Here is a 20479-nt window from a genome sequence, read left to right on the forward strand (position 1 = left end):
TGCTAGTGTGATCCTGAATCTCCTTAGAAACTATGTCCCTCAAGACCACTTTTCTCGTTTTTCCCTATTTGCTGTTCATTTTATGTTTTGTATCTTTGTTACTTTTTTTTCCCCCTAGGTAAAGGGTGCTTATAGTTTAGGGAAAGTAAGAAGAATGTGGGGATGGAATAGAGTTGGTGAAGGTCTGCTCTCAAGTCTGATTAAGGTTTTTTTTGTCTTGTTTCTTCCCCCTCCCCCAGCTCTTCTATCAGAAACTAGTATCTTTCCTTTGCTGTTCCTCAAGCTTCCCTCTCCCCCTTTTTTCCTATTCTGGGAGAACTTATCCAGAGATCTCTTCCCTTATCCCCCTGCCGGCCTAATTATGGCAGAGAATGATGTGGACAATGAGCTCTTGGACTATGAAGATGATGAAGTGGAGACTGCTGCTGGGGGAGATGGGGCTGAGGCCCCTGCCAAGAAAGATGTCAAAGGTTCTTACGTCTCCATCCACAGCTCTGGCTTTCGTGACTTCCTGCTCAAGCCAGAGTTGCTCCGGGCCATTGTTGACTGTGGCTTTGAGCATCCATCTGAAGGTAAATTTTCTGCTGGGCATAGAGTACTAATTAGGCAATTTAAGGATACAAGAAAAAGATATGTCTGGTTCCTCAGGTGGTAAAGATTTTTATTTAGGGTAGAGCAGGAAATAAGAACCAAGATACAATAGAAGAGGCTCGTGTAGTCTTGTCTCTCATGGTAGCACAAAAGTGCTAGCGATCCCAAGACAACTTAGAGGACTGCTATTTGTTTTTGTGCCTGGCTTGCTTGTTCATTTGTCTTTAATTTTGTCATTTTGCCTAACTTAAGTAGGAGAAATGGCATGTGGCCAGTATTCAAATGTCACGAATTGTTACAGTTTAGGAAAGGAGCATTGAAGGTGAGCTCTTGGTAGATGCCAGAGGGTTGTTAGCACTAGTTGGGAGGCCTGAAGGAGGCAAGAGCTAGAAGGAACGAAGTCTGATTTGGAGAAAAGTGTGATTGAGGGGTCAAAGACAGGAAAGATTTAAAAGTTGGCAGGGATCAGGTAAACATTTTGAAAATTGTTTGGGAAGAAATGGGTTTGGCATGGTAAAAAGGGTCATCGAGTTACCTGAGGCTGAAGTCTAATTTGTCTTTTCTCTTTCCTTTCATTTTCTAGTCCAGCATGAGTGCATCCCTCAGGCCATTCTGGGAATGGATGTCCTGTGCCAGGCCAAGTCAGGCATGGGAAAGACAGCAGTGTTTGTATTGGCCACACTGCAACAGTTGGAGCCAGTTACTGGGCAGGTATATTTGGGGAGGCTGCGGGGAGATGTATTTTTGGTTAGGAATGAAGTGGAAATGTGTTCCTGGCCCAGCTACCCAATGCTTTGAGAGCTTCTGAACTCTGTCATCCTTGATAACCAGGGGGATGTTGGGTAGTAAGCGTAAGCTTAATGATGTAAATCTCAGGATGAAATCATTTATGATCTGCCAGGTGTGCTTTTGTGACACTTTCCCAGTGGGAATAAAAAAGGGGTATATATGTACTGTATGTTTATCTCTATGTGTTTCCTTTTTAAGGTATCTGTGCTGGTGATGTGTCACACTCGGGAGCTGGCTTTTCAGATCAGCAAGGAATATGAGCGCTTCTCTAAATACATGCCCAATGTCAAGGTAAGCCAAGGTAAAGAAACTTGAGAGGGAGGATCAGGGTGTTAAGAGCATCAGAAACTTGTAGATCAACAATCTTCTGTTTCTCTCAGATGTTAAACCCGTATAGGAGAACCTCGTGTACATATTACTGAAAGTTTCTGTGAATTTAGAGTGAACAGAGATTTTACTAAAATGTAGGGTTCATTTCAATTTGCATTATAGTTTAATCCAGTGTAAATAAACCTTGTAACATGGGAACTCATGATCGGGCTCTGGATGACGCTGACCACACACTGCTCTTTTGTTATTTTTTTTTCTTCACTGACTTTGAATCATTTTACTGTGCTTTGCCTGATAGTTTGAGAAATTTGGGGTGTGTGGCAAGAGAAAAGTTGGAATCTCTAAAACAGCTATAGTGTAGTGTGTGCATTTTAAGAGATTGAGAGATGTCTGGCTTGAGGTGTTTTCTATTATAAAACCTTGATATTCATGGTAGCTTCAGCATCATTTGGGAACTTGATGGAAATACAGATAATATGCATTCTATCCCAGACCTACTGAGTATTAAAATGCATTCTAACATGATGCCTATGTGATTGGAGGTTAGGAGACACTGGTATTTGTAGCTTCCTTCCTGGTTAGGGTGGGGTGAAGAGCAGTGCCTATTTATTTATTTATTGGTGGTTCTGGGGTTTGAACTCAGGACCTTGTATTTGCTAGGCAAGCACTGTACCACTTGAGCCACACCTCCAGCCCAAGAACAGTATTTTTGCTCAGATTTTCTTTCTATTTATTACTCTTCCCACACACACCTTTTGTTTTTGTTGTTTTGTTTTTTTGTTTTTGGCTGTACTGGGGCTTGAACTGGGAGCCACCAGTGGCCGGCTCCCCCCTACCCCCTTGAGACATGTTTTCCTTGTGTAGCCCAGGCCTTAAACTCCCCATCCTCCTGCCTTCCCCTCTGGAGTGCTGGGGTTACAGGCCAGGATGCCATTTATTACTTTGTGTTTTTAATGGAAATAGGAATGTTTTGAGTCATCAGTAAACTGAGAGTAGTTTCTTAAAAACCAAAGTATGTATGATAAAAAAAAAATGCTTAAGTTGCAGGTGGCTCACACCTGTAATCCTAGCTGCTCAGGAGGCAGTGATCAGGCAAATCTTGGTTCAAAGCCAGCCCTGGGCAAATAGTTCTGGAGACCGTATCTCAAGAAAAACTTTCACAAAAAAAAGGTCTGCTGGAGTGGCTCAAGCACTAAGAACACCTGCCTAGGAAGCCTGAGGCCCTGAGTTCAAACCCCAGTGCCGTCCAACAAAAAATGTTTAATACAAAAGGTCTTAAAATGAAAAGGTTTATTCCCATCTATGATCCTATTTTACAGAAGGTAATCACGTTTCCTAAAAAAGAAAAATGGTCCTTCCTGTTAGGTACTGGTTTCTGAATTTGTCACATAGGCCCTTTGGACATTTTTTTATGTAGCATTATTTAATATGTGTATACTATTTTTTTCTTCTGGTAGTTTGAAACTGGATTTAATTCTTTAAATCTGATCTGCAACCATGTATATGTATATACCTATGTGTGCTTGTATACTTCCACTGCTAAATTGTCAGTGGGTTTACTTTCTGTACTTTCATCAATCTCTCTTACTTGGATGAGGTTAAAAGTTGAAAATGAGGAAACCATATACGTTGTTGTAACTGTGGAAACATAGTTGCATTCCTTCTCTGTAGGTTCAACTTCACCCTTGTGCCACTCAAAAGAGAATGTTGTTGATGTCAAGATCAAATATGAAACCGGGCATAGTGGCATGTGCCTGTAATCCCAGCTGCTTGGGAGGATAAGGCAGAATTGCTTGGCCCTAGGAGTTGAAGGTCAACCTGGGCAACATAGCCAGACCACTTGTCCAAAAAAAATCAAATAGAAATTGTTTCACTTTCCTTCTGCTCAAAATCATTAAAATGACTTGTTGAAGAGACTGGGCCACTTCTACAGAGTGTCCCATTCTGGTTACTCCCTCATGGTTGTTCCTCCACTCTAGGAATCTCCTCCCCCCAGAATCCCATCTGGAGGTTTTTTTGTTGTTCTTGATAGTACTAGAAGTTGAACTCAGGTCTTCACCTATGCTAGGCAAGCCCTGTACCGTTTGAGACATGCCCCAGCCCATTTTTGTTTTTGAGATAGGGTCTTGCTAACTTGGCCGGGCTGGCCTCCAACTTGAGATCATCCTGCCTCTGCCTCTTGAGTAGCTGGAATTACAGGCTTGTGTCATAACGTCCAGCTGTCCCTAATAATTCTTGTAAACTGAAATTTATATTTGAAAGCTTAACTGATGAAAGTTAAACATTTTGGGGAGTAGTATTCATAGGTGATTGTGTTTCCTGTTTCACTACAAACTTGGCTTACCTGTCACTTGTGATTTTTAGATTTACCATAGGAACAGAAAAGATGGGCCAAAAATTAGGGTCATGATAATCTGATTCCTTGCTTGTTCTTTTCCTGTTAAAACAGAAGGTAGTTGGTGATGTTATTTGATACTGTATTAAGGCCCAAATCCTAACAACCATTTGCTTGATGGTTAGCCTGAATCTAATTTGTGTAGGATTTGTGTGATGGTTCAGTTAAGAAAGCTTGGTGTTCATGTGCTTTTTTGTGGTGCTTGATGCTCCTCTGATTTTTTTTTTTTTTTTTTTTGGTGGAACCTCCAGTACACTCTAGTGATTTCTTGTTGTTATTCTTTTAATGAAGTTTCATGAGAAGAAGCGTTGTTAGATTGAGGCAGCAGAACCAAATGCATGTCGTGACTGCCTTCATTAGACATGTAATGTTAAACAAGTCAGTTTTATTTCTTCAGTGTTTTTTGAGGGGGAGGCACATAAGAGTTTTAGATGAGGTGATCTCTAAAGTTCCTTTTAGTTCTGAGTGTTCCTAACAATACTGGGGTTTGAACTCAGGGCCACGCTTGGTCTACCACTTGAACCACTCTGCCACCTCCTAACAGTTGGCTTAGATCAAACTGAAAGAATGGGAGCTCTGGGGAGTTTGGAATCTTCCTTGTGAAACTCTCTTCCATGATTTGGCAGGTTGCTGTGTTTTTTGGTGGTCTGTCTATCAAGAAAGATGAAGAGGTGCTAAAGAAGAATTGCCCGCATATCGTCGTGGGGACTCCTGGCCGCATCCTAGCCCTGGCTCGAAACAAGAGCCTCAACCTCAAACACATTAAACACTTTATCTTGGATGAATGTGATAAGATGCTTGAACAACTCGGTGAGTGGCCGTGCTAGGACTGGAGTAATGGTCTGGGGAGTTGTCCTTTAGAGCCAAATGATGTTTATTTGAAAAAGGAGCACTTCAGTGCAAAGACGACTCTTAATCTATCACCCATGACTGATGGCTCTGGACTGTATGCATTTTTTTTTCTGGTGCTGGGTATTGAACCCAGAGCCTTGACTATGCTGAACACATGCTCTACCCCTAAGCTACATAACCAGTTCTGTAAAGTTCTTCTTTTCTATGATAGATGTTCTTTACCTTTGAGAGTAGGGGACTTTTAATAATCTTAGGTATGTCATTCCCACCACTACCTTTTTCTTTATAGGTTTCTTACATTGTCTGTCACGGTAGAGTTGTTAACTGAAGGAGGAGACAGTCTATTCTCTGGCATGTCAGTACAGCACGTATGATCAGAATTTATAGCTGAATAAGTTTGTAAACTTAAGTTCTAGAATTAATTTGGTGATTGTGGGAGTTTATGTGATATTCTAGTGTGCTAAGTGTGGTTAGTAAAAGAAAATTTTTTTGCCTGCTGCCTGTGGCTCATACCTACAATCCTAGCTCCTTGGGAGGCAGAGATCAGGAGGCTTGAAGTTTGAAGCCAGGCGGGTCACATAATTTGGAAGACTATTGAAAATACCCACCAGGTGCCGGTGGCTCATGTCTGTAATCCTAGCTACTGAGGAGGGAGGTAGAGATCAGGAGGATCGTGGTTTGAAGCCAGCCCTGGCAAATAAGTTTGCAAGACCCTTAACCTAAATCCCTAACACAGAAAGGGCTGATGGAGTGGCTCAAAGTTGTAGTCCCCGAGTTCAAGCCCCAGTACTGGAAAAATAAATAAATAAATAAAAAATAACACAAAGCAGGTGGTGGAGTAGCTGAAGTGGAGCACCTGCAAGGCCCTGAGTTCAAGCCTCAGTACCACCAAAAAAGAAAAAGAAATTTTTCTGTAAGAACTGAATTTTAGTGAATGGGAGAGTGGGAGTACATACAGCTCCAGAGAGAAGTCATTCAAAATGATGTTAGGCTATTCAAGATGGTGAGTTATATGATGGGCTCTAGGTAGAGGTCATGTTTGCCTAACTTTTTAGGGAAGTGTGATTCAGAGGAGGCATGGAATGGACTGATCTCTAGAATGTACTAAGAGTTCAGTATTTGTAGACTGCTGGAGGGTGGGGGATTGGAGGAAAGAAGTTGGGAGAAGGGCCTATAAAGTATTTTTAAAAGACATTGTCCTTAGGAGCTTCTGTGATAGAGTTTTATCTTTATTTTGTAGACTTGGACTTTAGGATTTCATCATATTTCTTGCCCAATTAAAACATAACTGAAACCTTATCCCATATGTTTCTTTTTTCAGATTCATTGCTCTTTCCGTTGTGTTATTACAGTTTGATTTTTATAGCTGTTGGAGAAAATAGAGAGCCAAGGTCATTCCATGAAATAATTCCTTGTATATTCACTTCTAGTAATCATCACCTCTTCTGATCTTTGCTAAAATCATAGGTGTTCATTTTCTTCTGTATTTTCTTTCTTCGTTTTGTAGACATGCGTCGGGATGTCCAGGAAATTTTTCGCATGACCCCCCATGAGAAGCAGGTCATGATGTTCAGTGCTACATTGAGCAAAGAGATCCGGCCAGTCTGCCGCAAGTTCATGCAAGATGTAAATACCCTTCTACCTTCTCTCCCTCCACTCCCCGCCTGATGCCTCCTTCCCTTCCTCGCCCTCTTCCTCCAGACTCCCTTATCCTTCAAGCGCCAAGAAGGGGGCTTGTGCCCATTTGGGAGTGATGACTCCTTGAAGAAACACAGAGTCAGAGACAGCTAGTGTTAGGGTCTGCGCGGGTGCCAGGGAAACTCCGGAAGACTTGGTCGGGTTAACGTGAGAGCGGGTAGTGTTCATTTTTTTTCTAAAATCCAGCATTTTTTGAACCTCTTCTCCCTTTTGGGGGAGGGCAGGATTTTCTGCCCTACCACCCATCCATCGTCTTCTACATATCCCATACAGCCACGCACCCTCAAGGTGGCATCAAACATACAGCTGGAGTCTTCTGTTCACCAAAACTCATACCTCCCAGTGGCAGGAGAGCAAGAGAGGGACAGTCAGATGGCAGGGCACGTCCAAAAGAAGAGCAAACACACAATCTGCCCCCTCCCCACCTCCAGGGGTGGGGGCCTTTGGCACCTCAATCCCCGATCCCCTACTCCTTCCCACCCGAACTTCCTTGCACCCATCGGAACCTCGGTTGATGTGAGCCGGCAGCAGAGAAGCACCATGGCACGACGAGGGAATGCAGACGGCACCAAGCAGTGGATGGCGGCAGCGGAGGCCGCGGGGAAACCTGACCAGGAAGCTGAGGACCAAACCAGCCTCTTTTTCCGTTCCCGGTTTTTTTCCTGAACCTAACATGTGCTGTGCCCCATTTTCCCCCATATGTGTTGGGGGAGGGGTATCCTAAATGGGGTGGTGGACTTTTTTTTTTTTTTTTTTTTCTAAAGAGATTATTTTTTAATACTCAAGAGAGGGGTGGGAAAGGTAAAAGCAGGGGGGTAGGGGGGCTCCCACTTGTATGTAACCAAGTGGTGTTAGGGTTGGGGCTGGAAGAGCCCGTTGAGCAGTGGAGTGTGTTCCTGTCCTCCCTGCAATGCTCCTTTCCTTCGGATAATTTTCTCTTGAGCTGTGCTTGGGTTAGAATTAGATTTGGTTTTTATTTTTATAGTACTGGGGTTTGAACTCAGGGCTTTGTGCTTGCCAGGCAGATGCTCTACCTCTTGAGCCACACCTCCATCTCTGAATTAGATTTGGAGGAAGCCATGGAACTTCTCTTTGGAAAGCCTGCCCTGCTAGCCTGCCTTATGGGATTATGCTTCTGGTTTTTGGGCTTTTTTCCCTTCCTCCCATGTTAAACACATCATGTTCCCTGGTTGATTATTAACTGTCTGGAGACAGTATGGAGAGTGTTAGGAAAATCTGACTTTGGAGTTGCCTTATGTCCACTTCTGTCTTTTTTTGTATACTACTATTCTCCCCTTTAAGGGGGTGTATGTGTGTTTTTTTTTTTTTTTTTAATTTAAAGATGAATGCCCATCTGCTCTTTGTTTTAAGTCCATTTATTGACTTTCCTGAAACTCTGTAGATGGTTTGTCTCTTGGTTCAGAGACCAGTCTCATCTAAAACTATTCTTTAGTGGTCCAAGAGCAAGTTTTATTCATATTGAGTAATTTTTTGCATGTTTTTTTTTTTTTAGAAAGGGTCTGGGCTGGGATGTAGCTCGGTGGTACAGCGCTTGCCTAGCATGCGTGAGGCCCTGGGTTCGATCCCAGCACCAAAAAAGAAAAGACAAAAAAAAAAAAAAAAGGAAAGGGTCTTACTATATAGCCAGGCTGACCTCAAACTGTCCATCCTCCTGCCTCAGCCTCCCGAGTGCTGGGATTACAGGTCTGCACACGTCACATGGCATTTTGATATGTCCATTACAGCATTCTCATCTTGGAAGTGTCCACTTGGCTAATGTGCATAAGATTCTCCTAGTTAAAACTGAAAGGGAAAAATCCTTGTCTCTTGCCCCATGTTCTTACAGCCGCTGTGATGGAGTTATTTTGACCTTGAGTCGTTGTTTTCCATCATTTCCCAGGTGTTCAGATCATGTTCTCCCTTTGAGCACTATCTCCCATTGTTCCCTCTACCCACCTCCATTTGAGGCAATGGCATTTTGCCATTGTGTGGTTTCACTGCTCTGTTACTTTTCGAAGTTTTTCCCCCTGACAGTTTTCAGTTGTGGGCCAGTCTTAAAACTCAACTGATAGGAAGGAAATTAAATCTAGTATGAAAGAGACCACAGCAAAATGGGTATTTTTGGTGTGGAGGGTGGGGTTTTCAATATTCCTCTCCCTATCCCCCCATGGGGGTGTATTGGAGATCAACTTCCTCCACCCCCCCCAGGTTTAACCCCCCCACTCTGCCCTCCTCCCGTTCCCTACTCCCTTCCTCCCCCCTCAGCCAATGGAGATCTTCGTGGATGATGAGACGAAGTTGACGCTGCATGGGTTGCAGCAGTACTACGTGAAACTGAAGGACAACGAGAAGAACCGGAAGCTTTTTGACCTTCTAGATGTCCTTGAGTTCAACCAGGTCAGTTGTTCAAGGTCCACTAAGGGTATGGGCATTGGATACCTTTCCAGCTATAGTAAAAACCTGTGTATTAGCCTTTTATCGAGGCAGCTGCATATATGATAGGAAGACTGGTGAAATTCTCTTAAAATGAGAATATAGATATAAATGTTTTGGAGAGCTAAGTGTGAGCAAAGTAGGAGCTGCTTTTCTGTTCCATGACTGGCATGGTTAGATAATAAAGACCTCAAGTAAGATAAATCTCAAAAAGTAAAATCCTTGAAGAGTTTCAGTAAGTTTATAAAAACGCTTATTTTTGGCATTTAGGGTTCTTAAATCTGTACTTTTTTTGTATTCTTTATTGAGACTAATCTTAGTTTACCTGGTTTGCACTAAAAACTACTTCCTGGAATTAGGTTTAGTGTTTTTTTTTTGTGAGCAAGAATATTAATCATGGTCTTTCTAGTTCTTAGTTGGAATTTTCAGCATGTTTCCATGAGGTAGCCTATCCTTTCTGCCTAATATTCCTATTAACATGAATTATCATTCTTCACACTGCCTCAGAGGCCAGCCTCCTCAGCAGAAATTATAGCCAAGGGGGAAAGGCTAAGTTGTATTTGGGAGCAGGAAAGAAAGCTACCCAGGAGGCAGAGATGAGGAGGATCAAGGTTCAAAGCCAGTGCCAGGCAAATAGTTCACAAGATCCTATATTGAAAAACATCACAAAAGGGGGCTGGTAGAGTGACTCAAGCGGTAAGAGTGCCTGCCTAGCATATTTGAGGCCCTAAGTTCAAACCCCAATGCTGCCAAAAAAGAAATTTTTTTTAAATTAGAAAAGGAGATATGTGATGAGGGATAAGAGGAATTGCTTTATTTTTTATTTTTTGGGGGTTGCTGAAATCTAACCCTATGCATGTGCTCTACCATTTGGGCCATGCCCCCAGTTCAGGAATTCCTTTAGAAGAGTGAAATTCCTGAAAACTCTCTCATACATTACTTTGCTCTTACACACCTTGGGCCCACATCCCCTATACACCACCCCACACACAGGTGGTGATCTTTGTGAAGTCTGTACAACGGTGCATCGCCCTGGCCCAGCTCCTAGTGGAGCAGAATTTCCCAGCCATTGCCATCCACCGTGGAATGCCCCAAGAAGAGAGGTGAGTTGGAAGGGGGTTTGTGTCCTTGAGAGGAAAAGGGACCATTGGAGAGAAGGGAATCTCAACATTTTTCTAATTTCCTTTCTCACAAAGGCTTTCTCGATATCAGCAGTTCAAAGATTTTCAACGACGAATTCTTGTGGCTACCAACCTGTTTGGTCGAGGCATGGACATTGAGCGGGTGAACATTGCCTTCAATTATGACATGCCTGAGGATTCTGACACCTATTTGCATCGGGTAGGCCCTCACCCGGGATACCCCACTATCCCACCTCCTTTTTCTTACATCTTTGTGTACCTTACATCTTCCTCTTCTCCAGGTGTCTTCCTTTTGGGGATTCATTCTTTCCTTTTGGGGATTCATTCTTTCCTTTTGGGGATTCATTCTTACCTTTTGTTGTCTTCAGGTGGCCAGAGCAGGCCGGTTTGGCACCAAAGGCTTGGCTATCACGTTTGTGTCAGATGAGAATGATGCCAAGATTCTCAATGATGTTCAGGACCGCTTTGAAGTCAATATTAGTGAGCTGCCTGATGAGATAGACATCTCCTCCTACAGTGAGTTGACTTTCTGAGCTTGACTCCCCACTTCTTGAGATACTTCTTATTCCATGGTGTGTTTGTCTTAAATCCCCTGTGTAGGTAGTGGGCATCTAAGGTATAATGGTTTCTTAGCTTTCTGTCCCCTACCCCCAATTCCTAGTCTTTGATTCTGTGTTAGGATATTTTTTGACCTGTATATAGATTCTTCTCATCATATGATTTGTCTTTCTCCCAAGTCTATCCCTTGAATCCCCACAGTACACAAGCATCTGCATGTGTGCACTTTTGTGTTCCTGTGTCCACTTTTAATGCCTTATTCTAACTGTCAGTGTTCTCTCTTAGTTGAACAGACACGGTAGAGGACTCACCCATTCTGGAACGTGACAGTCTGTCTCTTCAGGAGAGGACAACAAGTGTGGGAATGAAGACACTACTGCCACCTGTCCCTGACAACCCCTAGGCCCGAGGCTTTCTCCTTTTGCATCACCATCACTCCTAAACCTGTTCCTGATTTATCAGAATTTTTTTTTAACAAAACTAAAAATGAAACAGATGTGTCTGTAGTATCTGTAAGTGCTCTGTCTTTTATTGTGTTTATGCTGAGGTTATTTAGTGCTTGATCCAGCATAAATTTGTGTGAGGATTATGAACCTTGCTGTTGGCATGGTCAAAATGGGGGAGTGGGACTAAACATGCAGAGACCATAGCATCCCAACTACCTTCCTATTTCTGGCTTTCAATTTCCATTTTCTTGATGGCCTGGCATAGGCTGGGCAGTTTCTGGAAGGGTTGGGGAAAGTGGGGGCAGTTTGAGGGTGAACAGGGCACTGGTGGGCTTAGGCATCTCCCGGGCTCTCTTGGTGTCTCATCTGCTCCTTCAGCTTCTGAATCTTGAGCATCAGGGCCTGTGCTTCTCATGCCCCCTCCTGCCCTTCTAGCAGAGCCTGGTACAGCTCCAGCTGTTGCTCCAGCAACTCCTCAGCTTGGGCCAGCTCAGCTGTGCGGTGGGGTGGTCCCTGGATGGGAAGAGGGGTTGGGGCCACAACATCAACCAGGGTAGAAGACTGAAGCTCTTGAAAGCTGTGTTGCAGAGCTTGGCAGGAAGTCAGGAATTATGTTCCCTTTCCCTTTTTGGACTTCAGTTTAAGGTCATCTTGTGAAGCCAAAGTGTAGCCTATCTTGGGCGGTGGGAGTTGGCGCTGTGAGGGCGGACAGATAAGACCCAGGAACTCCTGTGCAAGTTTATGGGATAATGAGGAAGAGAGGGCTGGTTGTCCCTCCTCCCTAAGAAATAATTAACTGTTAAATTAGGGGGAAATTCCTGTTCAAGGACTTTGTGGACTACGCAGTTGGGTAAAGGGAGGGTATGGGGGGAGGGAGTCTTGAAGTCTGGACTGGAGTGTGGCAGGGGTAGGAAGGGGCTGGGGAATTGAGAGTTGGACCTAGGCAAGGAACTACAGAGTGTGTAGGGTACAGCCTGGGTTGAGGTGATTCCTTAAGTCCTGCTCTAGTACAGATTTCTCCCCCTCCCATTTGAGTACCACTTACCTTGGGAGGTGTGCCCATCTTCCCACTGCTTACAGAAATAGTCTCTTTTTCCATGCTTGCCCTGGGATTCTGGGAGCAGCACCTCCAGAATACTTGGAGGGCTGGGGGACAGGAGGGCAGAAGGAGGTGAAGGCAGCAGTACTGATCAAGCCAGGGCAAAGGCAGCACCATGGCAGGTGAAGTAGGGAGCTGTCTGAGCTGCTCAACAGCCACCAGAAACTGGTTCCCTCCAGGCCTTGGCTTCACTTCAGTTCCTACCCCTGCCCTGTTCTGCCCCCACCTTCCTTCCAGCCTAGCCAAACAAAGAGTCCAGGAACTCCTGTTACTGGTTTGAAACATGTTTCTGCCAGTTTTAGAACTTTATTTAGAATGCTGGTAGGTAACTTAGCACATCTTGTGTTTGTTTCTATTAGCAGTGTCTTTTCCCTCGACACAGGAATTAACATTGCTGGTTTGTAGACAAGGAAACTAGTGTAAATGGTTTCACTCAGCACTCAGGGCAAATGTCGGTTGGGGCCTGGTCTCAGCCAAAAAGCCCTGCAGCTGATGGGTTGGGCCTGAAAGGGTCACGTCCGGGTCCACCTAACTTGAAATCTCATCCTGACCTGGCTCAAGTACTGAGTACCCCTCTATTTCCCCTTCCTCTGCTGGCTCAGAATGACCTTTTTTTTTTCTCTTGTCCTGTTTTGCATTGCCTGTGAATGGGTTTCCTCTTCATAGGCCTGGGCACCGTCGTATCCCCTATATTTGTGGTTCCTGACAGTATGACACTCATACGGTATCAGGCTTTGTTCAACCACTGAGCCCTCCCTCTACACCTGTACAAAAGCCCTGTTCACACAGTGTGCATGAGTCTTGTGTGCAAATGCTGGGTTTCCTGCACTGTGTTATGAAATAGTGCCCTGTTGTGGCTAGAGGTTCTGTCACATCCCTGTGGTGACTCAGAAGGGATGGATGAATGGCCTCAAGTTTGATCACCTGGGAAAAAGGAAGGTCCTTAGAAAAACATGCCTCAGAAGGCAGGATTGCTGAAGAGTGGGCAGCTGCTAACCAGCTCATCTTTGGGACCTCATTTTCTATTGACAAGGAAAATGGCCTTTGCCATAAAAGGATCCAAGAGCTTAGAGGGATGGTCCCAGAGCTCCATGCTTCTCAAACTTGGGAATGAAGTGCCTTTAGATGAGGCCAAAGGCCTCACCTGTTTATTAGCTAACATTCCCACTTCCTGTGAAGAAAAAAGAACCCCTGTAAAAATTTTAGGGGAGAAGAGGTTTCTCTTGTGTCTCTTAGTGGTAAGGTTACATATAACATTTGAATTGCAGTGTATTGCACACATGCCTTAAAGTCTATTATTGGGATAGAAAGAGATCCAAACTACTGTTACAGATACGTGAAACTATTTGGTATAAAGTTAATCTACAAGAGACATTGAAGCTAACAACATTTTTTAAAAAGTTCAGCTGTTCAGGGAAAAACAAAACATGAGATTTCTGCAAGACAATCTAAATGATACATTAATAGCAATCTTTAAAAGTAGTTAACTGAGTTTATGCTTTAGGTTGTCAACTTCAAAGTGAAGTCAAGCCAGTCCAAGGGCTAGATGTGTGGCTCAAGTGGTAGAGGGCCTAGCATGTGTAAGGCCCCAGATAAAACCCCTAACCCCCAATAATTTATAGTAGATAGTTCTAAGCCATAAAGTGAATTTTGGCATTGTTCATCTGTGAGAACAAGAGGAAGTCCTGGAGTTGGGGTCAGTTGGAACCTATTGGATGAGCTGTTAATCTTGTAATCATGAAAATGAAGGACACCTAGTTTTGTGTCCTGAGAGTTTTGGTTTTTTTTTGTTGTTGTTGATCTATTTTGGCTGATGAAAATGTATATGTTTATGAAGTACAACCTTTTTTTCAGTGCTGGGGATGGAACACAGGTGTTTGCACGTGCTAGGCAAGCACTCTATCATTGAGCTACAGTCTCAGCCCTAACATGGCCCATTTTGATAAATGTTACATGTAGAATGGCTAACTCAAACTGCTTGGCATATGTGTTATCATATATGCATATTTATTTTGTGGTAAGAACAACTAAAAATCTACTTTTGGCAAATTTCAAACATAGCAAGTTTAGTCACCATGAAGTACAATAGATCCTTTGAACTTATTCTTCCTGTCAAATTGAAATTTTGTGTCCTTTGACTAACATCTCTCCATCCTTCTGCCTCAGCCTCTGGTAACTGTCAATTAATTCTCTTTTTTTGGTTCTGGGGCTTGAACGCAGGACCTACACCTTGAGCCACTCCATCAGCCCTATTTTTTGATGGGTTTTTTTTTTGAGATAGGGTCTTGCCAACTATTTGCCCAGGGTGGCTTCCAACCGAGATCCTCCTGATCTCTGCCTCCTGAGTAGCTAGGATTACAGGTATGAGCCACCAACACCTGGCCGATCATAATGCATCTGTTTTTTTAATTTTCCCCTGCTGGCACTGGGGTTTGAACTCAGGGCCACATGCTTGCTAGGCAGGTGCTCTACCACTTGAGCCACTCCACCAGCCCTTATTCTCTCTTGATAGAGTTTGACTTTTATACTCCTGACATGTGAGATTATGTTAGTCTTTCTGTGCCTGCCTTATTTCACTTAACATTCTGTCCTTCAGATTCATCCATGTCACAAATATCAGGATTTCCTTCTTTTTTAAGACTAGTGGAATAGTATTCCACTGTATATATGCCACATTTTCTTCATCTATCTGTTAAGGGACTCATGTTAATTCTATGTCTTGGCTATGATGAATAATGCAATGAACATGATGGTGTAGATAGGTCTTTGACATATGATTTCTTGACCTTTGGACATATATCCAATAGTGAGATTGCTATTTTAAATTTTTTTGAAGAAATTCCATACTGTTCCTCATAATGGTGATACTAATTGCTACATTGTCTTGATTACTGAAGTCAGGCAAAGGCAGTCCTCTGACTTTGTCTTCCTTCTGTATCATCCTGGCTGAGTCTCCTGCCTCTCCATATGAGCTTTAGAATCAGTTTGTGGATATCCACAAAATAACTGGCTGATTTTGTTTGGGATTGGTCATTTGGGAAGAAATGACTTACTGACAATATTGCATTTTATTCATAAACATGGACTATCTCTACATGTTTTTCATGAGAGTTTTGCTAATATAAATCTTGTACATAGTTTGTTAGATTTGCATGTAAGTAGGAGATGCTCATGTAAATGGTATTGTATTTTTAATTTCAAATTCCACTCATTTATTGCTGGTATATAGGAAAATTATTTAATTTTGTTTATTACCTTGTGTGTTGCATCCTTGTTATATTGCTTTTTGGTTCCAGGATTTTTTTATGTGGCATTTTTGGCATACTTAAGAAAGTAAATTTGAAACTTCTTAGGAAAAATACTAAGTTATTTTAAAGGAATTATGGCATTGAAGTCTTGAAACTGATCTGGTTTGCTTTATGTTCTCAACTTTGTGACTTATTGAGGAGAATTTTATTATTAAAGGCGTTTGCAAGAAAGACTCAGTGGTGTATCTCTTTTCTCTGTCCCAAACTTTTTTTTTTGGTAGTACTGGGGTTTGAATTCAGGGCTTCATGTTTGCTAGGCAAGTGGTCTACCACTTGAACCACTCCACCAGTTCTAGCTCTTGGTTTTTTTGAGGCAGGGTCTCACTGTGTATTTCAGCCTGGCCTGGAACTGGTAATTCTCCTGCCTCAGCTTCCTGAGTGTGGGATTACAATCTTACACCACCAACCCTCCACCTGCCTCCCGCCCTTCCCCCACTGCCTGTTTTGCAGATTTTTAATAGATACATCTACAAGGCTTAATAGGATATTCTGGTATTGCATTTGGTATTTACTACATTCTGTGGGGTTGGCTGAAAAACAATTGCTTCCTTATTTATGTTAATCAGGTTAAAAAAAAAAACAATACTGAGTGTCCCAATACAATGTGCATGCACATCCCGTAGATGTTAACTCATAGACACAGGTAATCCATTAGCTCCAGTGAAGGGCACTTGGCCTGTGCTGCAGACTTCCAATTCGGAAAGGACTGAGGTTGGTGCTTACTTCTGGTTGAAATATACAGAAAAAATCGTGCTTTCTTGTGCTTCGCTGAACATTAGCGCCATTAGCCCAGACCGCTCCCCTGCCCCATAGGGTCAACTAAGCCCTGCCTCCTACCCTCGCTCACGTCCCCTGTGTCATTTTTGGGTCTCATGAGCCTCCGTGTCCCCCCTCCCCTCCTGGCCCAATCAACCTGGGACCCCCGGCCCGCGCAGGAGGAGGGTCTTGTCGGGTCTCAGCCGCCCTCCCCGCTACGCCCAGGCTCCCAAGACTTGAGGTATTTCCACTCCGCCGGGTCTTCTCTTGGCTGCGGGAGGAGATCCTCCAGCTTGATCTCCGTCGGCTACGTGGACGGCGATGCCGCGGACCCGAGGATGGAGCCGCGGGCGCCATGGATGGAGCGGGAGGGGCCGGAGTACTGGGAGCGGGAGACGCAGATCGCCAAGATCAATGCACAGAATGACCGAGGGAACCTGTGGACAGGGCGGGGCCGGCTGGGCGGGGCTGACCTCCGAGATCTTCAGAGTCTCATACGTGTCTAGGGACGCTGTGGATCGGACCAGAGCCTACATCTTCCTGAACCAGGACCTACGCTGCGAGCTCCTCTACTCAGATTGCTAAGCACAAGTGGGACGCATCCCAGGAGGCGGAGCACAGCTGGGCCTACCTGAAAGGCTGGTGCGTGGACGGACTTCACAGATAACTTGGAGAACAGGAAGGAGTCACACTGCAGCGCACAGGCTGGGCCTGGCGGCTCCCAAGGCTGGGCGTGATGGGATCCTGCCTGGACTACTGCTGCTCTCTGGCATCAATAGCCTAAGAGGTTACTGAGATTTCAGATCCCATACCAGAGAGCGACTCACACGGGAGGGCTCACTCTTCTCTACTGACAGTAAGAGTCTGTCTCAGGACGGAAAGAGAAGATCCCTGGAATGTCTGTCAGCAATTCCCTTGACCCAGGCAGCAGATTATGAACCGTAGCCCCTCTTTACAGGTCTGACTGCAGTTCTGAGTCTCGCAGCCTCCACACACTGATTACCAGAAGTTCCTTTTCTTTCTTTCCTCCTCCCCTACACTGGCTCGCCCCGATTCCAGAATTTTCCAAGGAAGAGATTATCCCAGATGCCTGTGTCTGGGCTGGTGTCTGGGTTTTGCCCTCCATCCGCATTGTCCTATCCATTCTCAGTATGGTCACATGAGTGCTGCAGGAGTGTCCCTCCAGCATAGAATGAAAAGTACCTCTATTTTCCAACACTTCCCCTCAGATCCCTTAAAGGCACATGTGACCCATCACCCCAGACCTGAAGAGGACATCACTCTGAGATGCTGGGAAATCACACTTTGGAAATCACCCTGATCTGGCAATGGAATGGGGAGGATCTGAACCCGGTCATGGAGCTTGTGGAGACCAGCCCTGCAGGAGATGGAACCTTCCAGAAGTGGGCAGCTGTGGTGGTGCCTTCTGGGGAGGAGGAGAGACCCACCTGCTATTGGCAGCGTGAGGGGCTCAGGAGGGGATGTGGCATAAACCTTCTTGTCAGGGAAAGCAGGAGCCATTCTGGAGACCCTCAGCAAGGTCACTGCTGCAGCCTATCAGGACCCCTCCCCTCTCTTCCCTTCTCAGAACCTCCTTCTTAAGTTAGTCGGTCTTGTCCTGGGAGTCATTATTAGCTTGAGTTTCCTTGAAGCTGTGGTCACTGTAGCTGGGATTGCCATTGTGATGAAGATAAGTTCAGGCAAGGAAGGGGTGAGGGGTTACAACTCCTGTTCCTTTGAGGATCTGCAGTCACAGATCCAGGGGATTACCTAAATTTGGACATTTTCTGTCCGTTTTTTCTTTCTCCATTTCCTTCTTTCCTTCCACTCATTTTTCATGATGCTAGAGTTCAAACCCAGGGTCTTGTTCATGCTAGGCAAGCATTTTACCACTGAGTTATGTCCCTCCCCCCACACCACTGGAAATTGTGAGTGATGGGTTGACAGAAAGTTGTCACAGCAACTGCCCTGAATTTGTACATGACTCTTGTTCTGCAACATGAGGCAGCTGCTTTGTGTGGGACTGAGTGACACAAGATTTGTTCAAGCCTCTCCTTTGTGACTTCATGAACCCTTGAATTCTCTTCCTAAAGATAGTCCTATTGGCATAATGATGAAGTGGAGAGACCAAGCCCAAACTTGCCTACCATGGATGACTCCATTGCTATCTCAAATTCATGGTATTTGGAGTTGTAATTTCTTACTTCACCCCTGAAAATAAAAATCTGAATGTAAATTTGTTTTCCACTTTTTTTTTTTGTAGTACTGGAGTTTGAATTCAGTGCCTCATACTTGCTCTTTGTAGTTGTTTGTTTTTCGGTGGCCCTTGTTAAAACTCAGGGCCTCACACTTGCTAGTCAAGTGCTCTACCACTTGAGCCACTCTGGCAGTCCATGTGAAGGAGTATTTTTGAGATAGGGTGTTGCTTTTTCCTCTCAGGCTGACCTCAAACCTCGATCCTCCTGATCTCTGCCTCCCGGGTACCTAGGGTTACAGGCATGAGCCAACAGCACTTGGCCCCCATATTCTTAACACAGGAGTTGATCAGTTAAGGAGAAGATTTCTAAAATTTGAGGAAGAAAATAAATGGGAGTTCTGAGGACCTTCCAGAATCTTTTGCTGTGGTGAGTCCTGCAGATGGAGACAGGAGAAGAACGAGAGAAGCAGAGTGTAGACAGGGCTGTGTCCATTTGCTCAGTCCATCTGAGCTTTGATATGGTCACTCTTCAGCTGGGCCTCTTCCCTGTTCCTTAGTTCCTGATCTGCAGTAGAACCTTGTCCCACCAGGACCTGTGATCACAGGGACTCAGACCTTACCAGAGTCTTGTTGTGATTCCAGGACCATGGACAGCAGGGTTTCCTGTGACCAGGTCTGCCTAGGCTTGGGAGAGTGTAGCCCTCCTCCTCCATCTTTTGTGTTTATTTCTTGTTTCTTGGTTGCTATAGAGGATTATGCCTATTCTTTTTCTTGTGAGTGAGTTCTGGTCTCACTCTCCTTTGTTTGTCACCTGACTGTGATATCAGTAGGAGGTGTTTTTGGGCATTGCCCTTATAAGGCCCAAGTGGGCCCAACACACAGGAGTCTCTGTAAAATCAAGAGATGGGTTTCAGGGCTGGTGGAGTGGCTCATGTGGTAGAGTGACTGCCTAGCATGAGTGAGGCTTGGGGTTCAAGCCCCAGTACCATAAAAACAAACAAGAGAGATAAATTTTCAGACTTGTGAGCTCTGCCCTTTTCCCAGGGCTGTTGCCTGGATTATTCTGTCCTTCTTTCTCCAGTATTTAAAAATCTAATTTCTGGGCTGCTGGATTGGTTCAAGTGGTAGAATGTCTGCTTAGCAAGTGTAAGGCTCTGAATTCAAACCCCTGTACCAGCATAAAAATAAATAAGTAATAAATAAATAATCTTATTCCTCATTCTAGGATTAGCAGAGAGGAGAGATATCTAGTATCTCATCTTAGATCAATTCCTGTTGGAACTGTTTTCAATTCCACTCTCCTGTCTCCTCCTTCTTTTAGCTCTAGTAATCCTAGCGCTGGCTCCAATGTCAACTTAAGGATTTATAGGGGAGTGCCTAAATTTTATTTATGTGGAAAATAGGATCCATTAAGTCAAGAATCATCTTTTAAAATTTTTTTAATTAATTTTTTTGTGGTACTGGGGTTTGAACTCAGGGCCTACACCTTAAGCCACTCCCCTAGCCCTTTTTTGTGGTAGGTTTTTTTGAGATATGGTCTGGTGAATTTTGTCTGGGCTGGCTTCAAACTGAAATATTCCTGATCTCTGCCTCCTAAGTAGCTAGGATTACAGGTGTGAGCCCTGGTGCCTGGCTAAGAATCACCTTTTTTGGAGAGGAAAAGGTACTTGTGTGCTGTAGAGGCTGTGTGGGAGGAAGGGGAGAAGGAGGGAGTAGTGGGGGAAGCACAGTGAGAAAAGCCCAGGCTGCCCTGACCTCAGTGTGAGAGGACCTGTGTTGCAGCTACCACTGAGCAGCACTTGATCTGAGCTCCATTAATGACAGTAGTGTCTCTAGAACAGAGAGGGGCTCTACCATGATGTGTTACCTTTCCATTGCTGTGACA

At 44.3% G+C, this 20479-nt stretch overlaps 2 protein-coding genes, 1 non-coding gene and 1 pseudogene across 3 annotated transcripts; 3 read left to right on the plus strand and 1 right to left on the minus strand.

The window, feature by feature from the left end:
* Positions 1-239: 239 nt before the first annotated feature.
* On the plus strand, positions 240-11297 carry Ddx39b (DExD-box helicase 39B). Its single transcript, XM_020169677.2, has 10 exons — positions 240-572; positions 1175-1302; positions 1579-1671; positions 4732-4915; positions 6465-6583; positions 8921-9052; positions 10082-10191; positions 10285-10429; positions 10599-10746; positions 11074-11297. Exons 1-10 carry the CDS (start codon positions 362-364, stop codon positions 11088-11090), a joined length of 1287 nt encoding a protein of 428 aa, XP_020025266.1. The 5' UTR covers positions 240-361; the 3' UTR covers positions 11091-11297.
* Positions 4968-5044, plus strand: LOC141410562 (small nucleolar RNA SNORD83). Its single transcript, XR_012435408.1, has one exon. It is a non-coding gene; the product is annotated as a small nucleolar RNA SNORD83 (small nucleolar RNA).
* On the minus strand, positions 11297-12494 carry Mccd1 (mitochondrial coiled-coil domain 1). The gene is given in 2 exon segments (XM_020169678.2): positions 11297-11747; positions 12280-12494. Coding segments are annotated over 2 exon segments (351 nt in total). The 5' UTR covers positions 12451-12494; the 3' UTR covers positions 11297-11567.
* A 4019-nt stretch (positions 12495-16513) lies between these two features.
* Positions 16514-18548, plus strand: LOC109690389 (patr class I histocompatibility antigen, A-2 alpha chain-like; annotated as a pseudogene).
* The last annotated feature ends 1931 nt before the right edge of the window (positions 18549-20479 follow it).

The sequence above is a fragment of the Castor canadensis genome, chromosome 8 (assembly GCF_047511655.1).
Source record: "Castor canadensis chromosome 8, mCasCan1.hap1v2, whole genome shotgun sequence".
Classification (NCBI taxonomy): domain Eukaryota; kingdom Metazoa; phylum Chordata; class Mammalia; order Rodentia; family Castoridae; genus Castor; species Castor canadensis.

Excerpts from the sequence above, each read along its gene's own strand:
- Ddx39b (XM_020169677.2), top strand. The coding sequence starts at position 362 with ATGGCAGAGAATGATGTGGACAATGAGCTCTTGGACTATGAAGATGAT. Across the intron at positions 1,303-1,578 it reads TGGAGCCAGTTACTGGGCAG|GTATCTGTGCTGGTGATGTG; the intron begins GTATATTTGGGG and ends TTCCTTTTTAAG. Across the intron at positions 1,672-4,731 it reads AATACATGCCCAATGTCAAG|GTTGCTGTGTTTTTTGGTGG; the intron begins GTAAGCCAAGGT and ends ATGATTTGGCAG.